General features: G+C 45.7%; 1 protein-coding gene across 4 annotated transcripts in view; it reads right to left on the bottom strand.

Annotated features, from left to right (window-relative positions):
• The window catches only part of FUBP3 (far upstream element binding protein 3), a 51,817-nt gene extending 48,235 nt beyond the window's left edge, over positions 1-3,582 (bottom strand). For 2 of the 4 annotated variants that reach the window (XM_086684285.1, XM_086684286.1), the window contains exon 1: positions 3,422-3,582. In XM_086684285.1, the coding sequence (XP_086540411.1) occupies positions 3,422-3,505 (84 nt within the window). In that variant the 5' untranslated portion in view covers positions 3,506-3,582. Of the gene's footprint in view, positions 1-1,653; positions 1,700-1,743; positions 2,508-3,421 lie in introns of those variants that run through there. The other 2 variants (XM_086684287.1, XM_086684288.1) reach the window with 2 other exon arrangements.
• Positions 3,583-15,204: the final 11,622 nt, after the last annotated feature.

The following is a 15,204-nucleotide window of genomic DNA, read 5'->3' as shown; positions in this document are numbered from 1 at the left end:
CCCCAACCCAAGGAACCTTCCCCCCCAAAAAGTACTGTAAAGAACAGGCGCCAGGCCTACGGAACTGTCCAAAAGGCTGCTTTCTTACTGGTTCTGCATCGGCTCAGTCCCGATCGTTAGGGCGCAGAACCGTCATGGTGCTCAACTCCGACAGGCTCCGATCACACTGTATTCATGCGAACGGAATAGCCGCGGAGTTATGCAACACACAGCACTGACTAGCGTCTAGGTCGACACAGGAGCTTAAAGTCCTGGAAAGCACTAGCCATTAGGCAAGAGAACTTCTACTCGGGTGATGACTGACCGACAGCTGGCCCAACCTGGGGAAGGCGGCTGGGAACCTGCAACACACTGTGGCGGTCACACTGTCCTGTGAACAAGCAAACGTGTGCGCTAGATGGCGGAGGCTACTGGGTCCCCAGTAGCAGGGGGCTTTGGGGAAGTATTTTCGCTTTTAGAAAAAACCAACCAAACAGAAGGGATTCGTATCTAGTTATCCATCATCTCCACAAAGACGTCTGGGAGCCCAGACAGTCAGGGTGAAAACGCAGTGTGGCTGCAGGGCAGGATGGCCGAGCCTGGTCTGGCTCTGGGTCCACCTCCCACCCTTACGAGGACCCTACTCTCTCTAAACGAGTTTAGCAAATACTTTATTTTTGCTGACCCGCCAAGGAGTTAGGAAAGCTGAACGTGCTTTTTCAATACCCAGCAGGTCTTAGATCTTCATCAACGGGACCGAGTCAGACCGCGCTTGGACACTTGGATACTTCCCTTCAGAACGGTCGTACGCTATTAACTCACTGCTGGGGAAAATTTTAAATTTTACACAACTTCAGAGACTCCCTTTTGATCGAGGAATACCGTGTTCACAGTGAACTAACAGTAACAAGGGGTTGGTTCCCTCTGTTGGAAAGAGTCCAAAGGATACGCAGGAGGCTTCAAGATGCCAGGCAGGAAGCTTAGTGGGTTTAGGTACTGGACTCCACAAACCAGACTTAATAGAAACAGGAGGTTCAAATCCCAGCAGGGTCAATTGGGACTTTATTGTGGTTTTCTAGATAAAGTGAGCACAAGACAGCTTACTCCTCCCTGACAAACTAGCGAGGGCTTTATAGACCGTTGCTGGTGTTTATGAGGGCATGTCAGGGGGCGAGGGGGTGGAGGGAAGCTGTGCAATCATTTAAATAAATAAGTACACTGTCTTTTATTTCCAGTTACTGGAGAGAAAAAAAGCACATCTCTGCAACATGCTGTGTGTACAATGAAGTAGAACCATCATCAACCGGATACCCAAATAACAGGAGACCCTTTGAGGTAAGCTCTTCTATAAAGCACACAACAGGACGCCTGGGTGGCTCAGTCGGTGGAGCGGCCGACTTCGGCTCAGGTCACGATCTCGTGGTTCGCGAGTTCAAGCCCCACAACGGGCTCTGTGCTGACAGCTCAGAGCCTGGAGCCGGCTTCCGATACTGTGTCTCCCTCTCTCTGTGCCCCTCCCCTGCTCACGCTCAGTCTCTCTCTCTCTCTCAAAAATAAATAAAAACATTTTTAAAAAATAATAAAAAATAAATAAAGCACACAACAGTTTCAATTTCTCACATTCCATTCTTGCTCAATGCGAATCTGGAAATAAACCTAAAATTACCCACAAACCTGTTTTTTTCTTTAGATTTTTAAAGGCCATCAAATCCTTGGAGATAGTATCGACCTCCAGCTGTTAATACTCAGAAGTAATACACTTACAGCACTGTCTCCATTGGGCTTATTACTGCTCCAGTCAATGGCGCATTTCAGAGCTGGGAACATTTCCAATGAAGTTCTCTTTGCTAGTAGGAAACACCACTGCTTCAACAATCCACATTAGGTCAGCATTTAACAGAGGGTCTCCCTCCCTCTTGAGCAGGTTGTCCAAGAATACGAGTTCAACCACTGGCTCAAGAGAAGCAGAAAGTCTTCTCAATGGTTCAAAATTCATTTTATGTTCAACTACAGGCCTTCTGTAAACTGAGGATCTGAGCTCTTTAGGGTAGTGCCTATAATTCTTCCTGGATACAGAGGGCCACCAGGTCGAGTGTCACATATCAGCCACAAAGCGAAAGCCATTACATATTAGTAGCCAGTGAGAAACAAAGTTCAGGACCCTGTACTGTAGAGGAGAGCAGTGCAACACGCCGGCAAGCAGAGTGGTGGAAGGGGAGCTGGATGGCATCCATTACAGCCACCGGTTGGCTCTGAAGTCTAAGTAAGGTGGATACTCACTATTGTACTGGTTGATGCCTAGGCAGTAAGTAACAAGCCATCAGACACAATTTTAGGTGGAACCACAGGTTTGGAAAGTGCTGGGATCCAATATCATGTCTATAGGAGCATCGGTATTAAAATGAAAAGTCAGTATCGGGGACACAGGTAGGGTTCCCTCCCCTGGAATACCGGAAAGAGATGTAAAGACCATATCTTCAAGCGACCAAGTGGAGACCTTCTTCTAATACAATGAGTCCTGTGGCTTTCTGTTAGGAATCAAGCAGTAATTAGTTACAGCCCAACTTTTACACTGTCAGTTAGTTATGCCTACAATTAAACAGGAAGAGACGATGCCTGTAACACACTCAGCAGAAACGGTTTAGGTGTTAGAGCTAACCTGTAAGATTTACACACGATACAAGGACACGTTTTGCTCTAAGCACCCTGCCAGAAGCCAGAGTATTCCTGGCAGGTCCCATATTCGTTCTCCAGGGAAGCCCGCAATCTCTTAAAACCCAGCTTAGTTAACTCTGGCAAAATGCACGACGTTGTCAGATGGTAAAGTTTCACTGCTGGGATGCGTCCATCTCACATTCTCCCCGAGAGAAAGGAAAACTACTGCCCGTAAGGGATTACTTCTACGTCCTGGGGACCACCCACACCTATTTAACATCCTCCTCTCTCCCCTCTCCAAGAGCAACTTCAAAAGTAAAGTACCCTCGAATTCCTTCCACTCCAGTCTTGGAATACAGGAAGTCCGAAGACGATGTTTTCCAAGTTTTAAGAAGCTACAGGGCCCGAGACGGCCGCTCTGTGTCTATACCGGGGTCCTCACCGGGAGCTCCCCAGCCCCCTTCCCCTCGCGAACCCCAGAAGCCCACGCTGGATGCCCTGCAGGCCCAGCCCGGGCGCGGGGGCGCGATGGGGCCAAGCGACCCCGGCAAACCGTTTCCCAGCGGCTGCACCTAGGAGAGCCGCCCGACAGGCTGGGCCCGGGCGTCGCGGTGGCGCTTCCTCCCTCCGCTTCCCCGGCTGCCGGCGCCCCAAGAAAAGGCCGAGCCCGGCTGAGGCGTCCGCCCAGGCTGCCTCCCGCCCCCAGGCCCGACCCCCTCCTCCCAATCGGGCCCGGCCCGGCCCCGCCTCGGGCTCCCGTGCTCCCGCCAGCCGGCCCCGCCCGTACCTGCCGGACCCGGTGCAGGGCGTCCACGAAGCCCTCGGCTTTCATCCCCACCGGAGCGCTCTGCCCCTGCACCAGCTCCGCCATTACCGCCCCCGCCGCCGCCGCCGCCGCTCAGCTCCCCCGTCCGGCCTCCAGCTCCGCTTGGGGACCCGTAGCCGGAAAGGGAAAGTCGCCCCACTTCCGGCGGAAGGGAAGCCGGGACGCTGGAAGCGAGAGGAGCCGTGTCTGGGGGGGGGGGGGGGGGGGGGGGGGGGGGCGGGGCCAGGGCACGTGATCCCAGCCCGGCCGGAAGTGGGGGCGGGGCCGCGGGCGCGGGGGCGTGCCCAGCGCCGGGGGCGGCCGCTGTCTGGCCTCGAGGAACGGGGAGCTGTCCCCAGACCGGATTTGGGCCAGGCCCGTCGCTGATGTCGTGACAGGCCCTTGAGGCTCGGATGGGGCCCGAGGTGTCCGGCTCTCGGCTGTTTGGAAACCCAGAGAGGAATGACGTGGTTTTCCCAAGACAGCCCCCCCCCCCTCCCCCAGCAGCCCTGGTTCACTAAAAGCCTGACCCTGGCGGTCCCTCCCAGGAATGGCCATTGGTTTGGAATATTGGGACTGAGCTCTTGGAAATGGCACCATTGAGGGCCCAGAGGGAGGCTGGAGGGCGAGGGGGCAGCGCCGCAAAATGTCTGTTCCCCAACATTTGCAAAGAGCACCCGGCCGGGGTCCAGGTGGCAGGAGGACGAGGCTGGGCTAAACCACACCTGGGATTACCTGGCGACACAGCTCAGGAAGGACGCTCCCGCTGGAAAGCCAGCATGCTGTCCTCTTACACATTCCTGCGCTAACTCTGGGGCTCTGGGGAAAGAAGAGATAGGACAGGACCATCATTGTTTCCAAGCCTGCTGACTCAAAACCGTCTTGCCAGAGGGCTTCTTGGAATGCTTAAGTAACTTTCTCCTAATGGTACTCGCTAGGTGTAGATACTTCAAAGCAAGGGAAAGAATCTTCGTGCTGGAACACACGTGCGCCTTTGAGATGGCGCTTACAAATGAGCAAACAAACCCGCCAGAAAGGAAACAAGGCTTAGGGGTTTTGACACACATCTTGCTGGTGGCAGGCCCAAGCAGGGGCTCCCATCTTTTGATTAACACGATTGCCCTTAGGATTAATATTTCCCAAGGCCTGTGGTGCCAAGGAGTTGGATTTTAATGGAGAGTCACGTCAAGCATTTTATGTGCCTCTTGAAGTTACGAAGGAAGAGGAGCACCAGAAAGGAAATTAAGAAGTAAAATACAGTGTGGTTTTCCTTTGATGATCCTTTGCTAAGAGAGCTTTGGGTTTTAGAAAGAAGTGTGTGGAGTAACTGGCCAATCGAAGAGAAGTTCTTCACTTGTTAGTGACTTTGCGACCAGACTGTGAGTTCCTTTAGGGCAGAGACGGGGTCTTAGTTTTCCCTGTATCCCTAGAATTTGACACACGGTAGTTTTCTGCCAAGAGAAGTTATTTTGAATCGAATAATGCCAAATTGGAATAAGTCCTAGATTATGGCGAAATAAAAGAATTTGGCAAACTCGTCACAGTGAAGGTTATCACTTTCAGACAAAATGTTTCAGCCCGTGGAGAAAAGCACAGAGTTGACCACGGTTGCTGTTACTGGTGAAGGGCTAGCATGAGGCAGAACCAACACATGACCAGACATATCTATCCTGGACATACCGGACCAACACATGCTAACATTTCTATTTGTGGCCCATCCTGGGTGTGTTGAGTGTTTTAATTTTGCCAAGTTTGTAAAACTCAAGGTAAAGGTGGCATCAACCTTCAGGAATGGGGATGGTTCTACCGACCCAATATCACAATGCTTGTGTTTTGAATATTTTTAAAAATCTGAGGTGAGTATGTTAATCCAAATTCCAGCCGGCTCTCCCTATGAGTATAAACAGTGAAAACAGAGCTATTGGCCCAAACCCAAGGCGTATTCCAAAGACTACAGAGTGTCTAAGTAGGAAGACAAAGTTCGGATTCTTCCACTTTTACTGGTTCAGTAACTTTGGGCAACTGACTTATTTCTGAGGGCACAGAAGGGGAAGACAACCCAGACCCGATCAAGTCCACTGTTGTATGTCCTACTAGCACACTGGATTTCATCATCTTAAAATTCATCATAATTTTTTTATTTTATTTTAATTTTTTAATGTTTATTTGAGAGAGAAGGAGAGACAGAAACCGGGCATGACCAGGGGAGGGGCAGAGAGAGAGGGAGACAGAATCTGAAACAGGTTCCAGGCTCTGAGCTGTCAGCACAGCCCAGTGCAGGGCTCAAACCCACCAACCATGAGATCATGACCTGAGCCAAAGTCAGACACTTAACTGACTGAGCCACACAGGTACCCCTATCACAATCGATTTTAAATCAGTGTAATTATTTGTTTATTATTTGTTTCTTCCACTATAACAAAATGAACAGTTTAGCGAGTTACAGAACTCTGGACTGTAAATAATTTTTCTTTAAAATATTGGAGGCATCACTCACTGTCTCTAGCGTCCAGTATTTTTTTTTTACTGTTTTTTTTTTTTTTTTTTTTTTTTTTTGAGACAGAGAGAGACAGAGCATGAACGGGGGAGGGGCAGAGAGAGAGGGAGACACAGAATTGGAAGTAGGCTCCAGGCTCTGAGCCATCAGCCCAGAGCCTGACGTGGGGCTCGAACTCACGGACCACGAGATCATGACCTGAGCTGAAGTCGGACGCTTAACCGACTGAGCCACCCAGGCACCCCTAGCGTCCAGTATTTTAAAACAGCTTTATTGATAAAAACTTGATATACAGTAAACTGCACATAAGTAAGGTGTATACTTTGATATTGTTTCACATATACATACAACCGTCAAGGTCATGAACATATGCACCACCAGCCATCTTACCATTCCACGCTTCTTCAGCCTCCACCCCACCAGCCTCTCCATCTGCAAACAACCAACAATAGGTTTTCTGTCACTCTAGGTTAGTTTGTATTTTCTAGAATGTTATATAAGTGAACGCAGACAGCATGACTCTTCTGCCTGAGGTGTTTCACAGAGCATAATTATTTTGAGATTCATCCATATTGTGCCGTGTATGAAAAGTTCATTCCTTGTCATCGCCTAATAGTATTCCATTGAATGGATATACCACAATTTATTTATCTGCTTACCTGTCAGTGGATATTTGGACCGTTTCTGATTTGGGGGATATTAGAGTTAAATTTGGCTATCAGTCTTTATATGGACATACACTATTATTTCTCCTGGGCAAATATCCAGGAGCAAAATAGCCGGACCAGGGGCGCCTGGGTTGCTCAGTAGGTTAAACGTCTGACTCTTGATTTCAGCTCATGGTTCGTGAGATCAAGCCTCAAGTCAGGCCCTGCACTGACAGTGCAATGCTGTCCCTCTCAAAATAAAGAAATAAACATGAAAAAATTTTAAATAGCTGGATCATATAGCAAGTGAACATTTACAGTGAGTTATTGCTTAATGGGTACAGAGTTTCCATTTGGGAAGGTGAAAAAGTTCTGGAGATAGATGGTGGGGATGGTTGTACAACCAGGGGAACATTCCTGATGCCACTGAATTGTACACTTAAAATGGTGAGAATAGTAAATTTTTATGTTCTATGTATTTTGCCATAATAAAAAACCTAATCACCTAGGAAATCAAATTTTGAGGAGTCAAAAAAGGAGGGGGAGGCTCTGTTGGACTGACACATGGCCTTAAAGGACTGGGGTTGGCAATGGAGCAAGCCTGGCAGGTCAGGAAGTACTCTCTCTCTCTCTCTTTCTCCATCTGTTGCCTTGGTAACTGTCTTGTGCCTTTTTTGGCTTCATCCTTTCTGGTGGCCAACCTGCTACTTCTGCTTCTCAGACTGGATGATGGACTATTGGAGCAGACAGCACTGGGGTTTACACAACATCACTTCCAGCCACCTGAAGAGAAACTGACTCATATATCTTGGCTCCAGGTTTAGAATTCTAGGGCACAATTCTGATTGGCTCAGAAAGGCCAGGTGTCCACCCCTAAACCAATCAACTGCGGCCAGGACTGGGGTTCATCATCACCCTTGCAGTTGGATTGGAGGTTGGAATGGAATGGAATGGAATGGAATGGAATGGAATGGAATGTTTGTTGGGCAGACAAAAGTCAGTGACTGTTATAGTCACACGAAGAAAGAACTGGCTTCATATTTGTTTGTCGTCTTCCTTTTGAGGAGCTGAAATTACTCTTATCTCTTACCCTCCCGGCCTTCCCATCATCTTTGTGAGGCACCATAGGTTAGCATCAGATTCTCCATTTTATAAGTGGAGAAAGTAAGGCACGGTGAAACCAAATGACATACCCAGATCCCTAATAGAAATTGCTGTATGTCTGTATTCCCAACACCCCTTCTCTGTAAGTGACAATGAAGTGTAATGGGTGGATAAATCCCAGTTTATCAAATCCTTAAGTATTATCACTTGGGTGGAGTTCCCCCAGATGCTCTGCTAGAATTGAAGTGGTATCATTGGGTCTATTCAGAGCTATTCTTTTCCTTGTGGACAGTAGGACATTTTCTCTAGCTCATTATTCAGCCCTCACCGCTGATGATGGATAGATTGGCTGGATATAGAATTTTAGATTGGGATAATAATTTACAAGGCAAGGCATTCTTTTACTACCTTCAAGCAACCGTCATTGCTGTTGAGAAGCCTGATGCTATTCTGCTATATTATCCTTTTGACCTTTTCCCCCTTCTCTCTGGAAATCTTTTTTTGATCTTGGAATGAGTCTTTTTCCATCCTTTATGCTGGCCCTTTTTAGTTGCCCTTTTGATGTGAAAATTTATGTCCTTCAGTTCTGAGAAATTGTCTTGAATTATTTAATTGAGGATTTCCCCCAGCACTTTCTCTATTCATCTTTCTAGAGTTTCTATTATTTGGATATTGGATCTCCTACAGTGGTCCTCTAATTGTCTTCTATTTTCTACTTTCTGTCTTTCTTTTTACTCCTCTTTCTGGGCTATTCCCTCAATTTCATCTTTCAATCTTTCTGTGGGGTTTTTCATTTATGCTGTCCCGTTTTTAACTCACAAGAGTTCTTCTTTACTCTCCTAACAATTCTTTCTTTGAAAAATCACATTCATTTCCCCACAAATACGTGGCCAACTAATCTTCAACAAGGCAGGAAAGAGTATCCAACTGAGAAAAGACAGTCTTTTTAGCAAACGGTGATGGGAGAACTGGACAGCAACATGCAGAAGAATGAAACAGACACTTTCTTACACCCTACACAAAAACAAATTCAAAATGGATGAAAGACCTACATGTGAAACAGGAAACCATCAAAATCCCACAGGAGAGAACAGGCAGCACTCTTTGACTTAGACCATGGCAACTTCTTACTTGACATGCCTCTGGAGGCAAGGAAAACAAAAGCAAAAATTAACTATTGGGACCCCATCAAGATGAAGAGCTTCTGCACAGCAAAGGAAACAATAAAACTAAAAGGCAACCGACAGAATGGAAGAAGATATTTGCAGATGGCATCTCAGATTAAGGGTTAGTATCCAAAATCTGTAAAGAACTTACCAAACTCAATACCCAAAAAACAAATAATCCATGGCAGAAAACATGAATAGACACTTTTCCAAAGATGACATCCAAATGGCCAACAGACGCATGAAAAGACGCTCAACATCACTCATCATCAGGGAAATGCAAATCAAAACCACACTGAGATACCACCTCACACCAGTGAGAGTGGCTAAAATGAACAACTCAAGAAACAACAAATATTGGCGAGGATGCGGAGAAAAGGGAACGCTTTCACACTGTTGTTGGTGGTAATGCAAACTGGTACAGCCACTCTGGAAAACAGTATGGAGGTTCCTCAAAAAGTTACAAATAGAACTACTCTATGACCCAGCAATTGCACTACGAGGAATTTATCCAAAGGATATGAAACTGCTGATTCGAAGGGGCAAATGCACCCCAATGTTTATAGCAACGCTATCAACAATAGCCAAATTGTGGAAAGACCCCAACTGTCCATCAACTGATAAATGGATAAAAAGACATGGTGCGTGCACACACACACACACACACACACACACACACACACACACACACAGTGATGAAAAAGAATGAAATCTTGGGGCGCCTGGGTGGCGCAGTCGGTTAAGCGTCCGACTTCAGCCAGGTCACGATCTCGCGGTCCGGGAGTTCGAGCCCCGCGTCGGGCTCTGGGCTGATGGCTCAGAGCCTGGAGCCTGTTTCCGATTCTGTGTCTCCCTCTCTCTCTGCCCCTCCCCCGTTCATGCTCTGTCTCTCTCTGTCCCAAAATAAATAAATAAACGTTGAAAAAAAAAAATTAAAAAAAAAAAAAAAAAAAAAAAAAAGGAATGAAATCTTGCCATTTGCAACAACATGGATGGAACTGGAGGGTATTATGCTAAGCGAAATAAGTCCAGCCAGAGAAAGCAGATATCATACGATTTCACTCATACGTGGAATTTGAGAAACTCAACAGATGAACATAGGGGAAGGGAAGGAAAAATAAGATAAAAACAGAGAGGGAGGCAAACCATAAGAGACTCTTAAATAAAGAGAACAAACTGAGGGCCGCTAGAGGTGGGGCAGGTGCGGTGGGAGGATGGGTTGAATGGGTGACGGGCCTTAAGGAGGGCACTTTTGGGGATGAGCACTGGGTGTCATATGTAAGAGATGAATCACCGGGTTCTACTCCTGAAGCCAAGACTATGCTGTATGTTAACCGACTTGAACATTAAACAAACAAATAAATAAAGGAAAAAATAACATTCATTCCTTATTTGGGGGATGGAATACCTTCCCTTATCTGAGGATTATAGTACTTTTTTTGAGGATTATAGTACTTTTGAAGAAGTTTATTCTTTCTGCATAGTGTATGTTCCTTATAGCTCACTGCTCCCATTTATTTTATGCATCTATGTATGTAGGTAAGTGGGCTTTATGGTCCCTATATTTCATGGTACAGACTTTTCTCAGATGCTGGGGAATCCACGGTGGTCTGCTCATGCCTCTGGGTAGGTGAGGATTGTAGACTCTCAGCTTCACTGTAGGAAGGTCCACCTGGGGTGTTTTGGGGCATCCTCCAACGTCAGCTTCTTTAAGCTGTTCCTCTTGGGCAAGTTAGATTCCCTACAAAAATTTATCCCAGTCTCCTTCCTGGAAACCAGAGCACCTATCTTAGTTTAAGTTATATCTTCATTCACCTGATTATTTGACTAATACTTGTCTCCCTCACATGACCATGAACTTTGGAGATGGAGGTATTGTGTCCATATTGTTTGCTATGTATCTCCAGCATCGAGCACATAAGATGTGTTCAACGAACAATTATTTCTATAAATTAATGAATGGAGTCTGTTGACAATGTCCCATCATATTCTTTTAATCCCCACTTTATTATTTTGTATTATGAAATAACATAGGCATATAAAAAAGTATATAGACTAATGTGATGGACAGCCATTCATTTACCCAATACCAATATAAGAAATCAGCACTGCAGTTACTAATGAAAAGCCCTGTGCTGGGGTGCCTGGGGTGGCTCAGTTGGTTAAGCGTCTGACTTTGACTCAGGACATGATCTCACGGTTCGTGGGTTCGAGCCCCGCATTGACAGAGTCATACTCTGTCTCTCTCTCTCTCTCAAAAATAAATGAAACATTAAAATTTTTAATTAAAAAAAAGAATTTGACTACTGTAGGTACTTCATGTAAGTGGGATCATATAACATTTGTCCATTTGTGCCTGGCTTATTTCACTTACCATAAAGTCTTCAAGGTTCATCCATGTTGTAGCAGGTATCAGAATTTCCTTCCTTTTTTTGGGAATGCAAGTTGGTGCAGCCACTCTAGAAAACAGTATGGAGGTTCCTCAAAACACTAAAAATAGAACTACCCTACGACCCAGCAGTTGCACTACTAGGCATTTATCCACGGGACACAGATGTGCTGTTTCGAAGGGACACACGCACCCCCATGTTTATAGCAGCACTATCGACAATAGCCAAAGTATGGAAAGAGCCCGAATGTCCATTGATGGATGAATGGATAAAGAAGATGTGGTCTATATATACAATGGAGTTATTACTCAGCCATCAAAAAGAATGAAATCTTGCCATTTGCAACTACGTGGCGGGAACTAGAGGGTATTATGCTAAGTGAAATCAGTCAGAGAAAGACAAACATCATATGACTTCACTCATATGAGGACTTTAAGACACAAAACAGACGAACATAAGGGAAGGGAAGCAAAAATAATATAAAAACAGGGAGGGGGACAAAACAGAAGAGACTTATAAATATGGAGAACAGACCGAGGGTGGCTGGAAGGGTTGTGGGAGGGGGGGATGGGCGAAATGGGTCAGGGGCACTAAGGAATCTACTCCTGAAACCACTGTTGCACTATATGCTAATTTGGACGCAAATGAAAAAAATAAAACATAAAATTAAAAAAAAAAGAATTTCCTTCCTTTTTAAGGCTGAATGACAGCCCATGGTATGTATACACTACATTTTATGTATTCATCTGTGTACAAATATCTATTTGCACAAATATCTGCTTGAGTCTTTGCTTTCAATAAAATGCATTTTAGTTTATGTTCTTTTCATGGGATGAGCACATACTAGCTCCCTAGGAAGAGAAGTCCCTTCGGGGCTTACCTCTATTCCCCTCAGCACGTCGTATATAGTGAGTACTTAGAAAAATAATGGTTGGCTCACTGGTGGAAAGAGAAGGTCGTATTTCACCCTTAGCCGGTCATGGTTACCATGTCTGATGCATGGATCACTCCATGATTATTCTTGGGGAGGTTCTGAGATAGAGTCTCACCAAATGTCATATCTCCTAGGAACAGGAATTGCCCTGTGGGCCACACTCTCCAAGCCAGGACTAACTATTCGGGGACTGGTTCCTATTCTAGCAAAATAGTTGCCAGTTGAGATAAGAAGGGCTTTATTCATCAAAAGAAGGGGGTGAAGGCATAGCACAGCCAGATACAGACCTTTGACCTTTGCTGTTCAGGTTTTACAAATGCTCTACTGGCAGCCAGGGAAGGCAGGATCTGACCTGCTTGATGGTGGAGGGGACAAGATAAGGACACCAAGGCTCAGACAAGTCAAGACACGAGCCATGACCACTTAGCTTTCCGCCCTCATAAGATTATATTAGTTTTCTATTGTTGTGCAACAAAGGACCACAAATTCGGCAACTTAAAACAATGTATTATCTCACAGTTCTGTGGGTCAGAAGTTGTGTCACAGTGCAGCTGGGATCTTTTCCTGGGGTCCCGCAAGGCCGAAATCAAGGTATTCCCGTGGCTGAGGTCTTATCGGAGGCTTGGCGTCCAAGCTCGTGGGTTTTTTTTGTTTTTTTTTAATTTTTTTTTTCAACGTTTATTTATTTTTGGGACAGAGAGAGAGCATGAACGGGGGAGGGGCAGAGAGAGAGGGAGACACAGAATCGGAAACAGGCTCCAGGCTCTGAGCCATCAGCCCAGAGCCCGACACGGGGCTCGAACTCACGGAGCGCGAGATCGTGACCTGGCTGAAGTCGGACGCTTAACCGACTGCGCCACCCAGGCGCCCCGCGTGGGTTTTTTTTAATTCACGTCTTTGCATTTGCAGAATCAAGGAGGCTGAATGTTCCTGACTCGTAAGAACACAGCTCTCTGACACTTTATCTCCTTTCGAAGGCTCAACTGATTATGTCAGGCACACCCAAGATCATTTCCCTTTTGATTAACATAAAATTAACTGATTAGTGGCCTCATGACAGGAATGATATCCCATCAAATTCCTAGATCTCATCTGCTCTCAAGGCCAGGGGATTATACAGGATTTCTACAAGAGGCGACAGGAGCTTTGCACCGCAGAAATCAACAGAAGTTTCTTTTCCATGTAACAAAATAGGATTGGTGGGTGTGGGGGAGTAAGGAGGGTGATCAACCGATCAGATTTGCCTGGGAAGGAAGGGTTTCAGGATGGGGGGGACTTCGGGTAGTAAAACCAGGAAGGTCGTGGGAAAATTGGGATAAGCTGGTGACTCAAGATGTAGAAAGAACAGACGCATGAAACCTCACCCTCCTCAAGGCACCAGTCTTGCTACCTTGGACATCCCTGATTGTTGCTTTGGACTTTCAGGAGGGGAAGACGATTGAATGGGTAAATAAAGCAAAGTAAAAAGGTGGGGAGGGGTGCCTGGGTGGCTCAGTCAGTTGAGCGTCTGACTCTTGATTTCAGCTCAGGTCATGATTTCATGGTTCACAAGTTCGGGCCCACACTGGGCTCTATGCTCACAGCTCAGAGCCTGGAGCCTGCTTTGGATTCTGTGTCTCCCTCACTCTATGCCCCTCCCCTTGCTCACGCTCTCTCTCTCAAAAAGAAATAAAAATTAAAAAAAAGAAAAACAACTCTGTGGGTGGAATTAAATCTGATAAATACACTCAATTGTTAATTCATTCAATGAGGTTCAAAATCTTTTTTTCTAAATATAAGAGCAAAAGTTGCTTCTGTAGATACAGCAGTCTCAATGCTTCATGTAGAAAATTAAGTTCCCCTTGCTCCCACTTCCAGAAATCTCTACCGATACAGTTTTGTAAAATAGTGATGATTATGATGTCATTACAAAAAATATATGTTAAGAGATAAAATAATATTCAGCACCCAGAGAGGAGGAAGTCACTTCAGGCTGGGCACAGAAACAACGAGAGAGACCAAGAAAAAATGTGATGGAGAAGGTGGCATTTCAGATGGGCCACGTGGACATTTGGAGATGTGGCAGAAGGGCATTCCTGGTGAAAGGAACAGCATTGAGCAAAGGTATAAAGTCAAGAAGATGTGGGATCTGTGTGGACAATAGTTTGACCTCTTGAGGCAGGGGCTCAGACAGCATCACTGGGACCTGTTTTCTCCATTGCTGGGCTCTGTCTGCTTCCCTATCTTGAATCCATTCTCAGATTAAGCATAGATATGGCATCCCCTTAGGCTCATGTCCAGCCAGAAGGAGAGTCTGGTTTTGTCTCAACATTCCTAGAAAATGATCCATTGACTTGACTCCATCCCATACTCCTGCCTGAAATAATCTTGTGACCACGGTAATGAGATTTACTAATTAGTGTAGATAAAACACACCATTAAGAAAATAGAAAGGCGGGAACACCCCTAACGGCTTTCAGTTTGGCCCTACCCAGTTGGAGTCAATTTTTGCTCGAATAAACTCAAAAAAAAAAAAAGAAAAAGAAAAAGAAAAAAACCCCAGAAAATCAAGCCACAGACTGAAAGTATTTACAAAACATACATTTGACAAAGGACTAGTATTTATGATATATAAAGAACGCCCACAACTAAATTTTAAAAAGGTTGGGGGGGGGGGCACCTGGATGGCTCAGTCAGTTAAGTGTGTGACTTCAGCTCAGGTCATGACCTCACCCTTGTGGGTTTGAGCCCCAAGTCGGGCTCTGTGCTGATGGCTCAGAACCTGGAGCCTGCTTCAGATTCTGTGTCTCCCTCTCCCTGCCCCTTCCCCGCTCATGTGCTCTCTCCCTCTCTCTCTCCCTCCCTCTCTCTCTCTCCCAAAAATAAACGTTAGAAAATTTAAAAAAAATGAAATATGCAAAAAAAAAAAAAAAAGGTTTTTTTTGGACACATCACAAAGGAAGATGAATGGTCAATAAGAACAAGAAAATGTGCTCAACATTATTAGCCGGTAAACAAATGCAAATTAAAACCTCCACCCACCCACCT

The sequence above is a fragment of the Puma concolor genome, chromosome D4 (assembly GCF_028749965.1).
Source record: "Puma concolor isolate L17-30 chromosome D4, mPumCon1.1.hap2, whole genome shotgun sequence".
NCBI lineage: Eukaryota > Metazoa > Chordata > Mammalia > Carnivora > Felidae > Puma > Puma concolor.
Note: the sequence above shows the minus strand (reverse complement) of the source record. Positions and strands in the feature narration are given on the sequence as shown.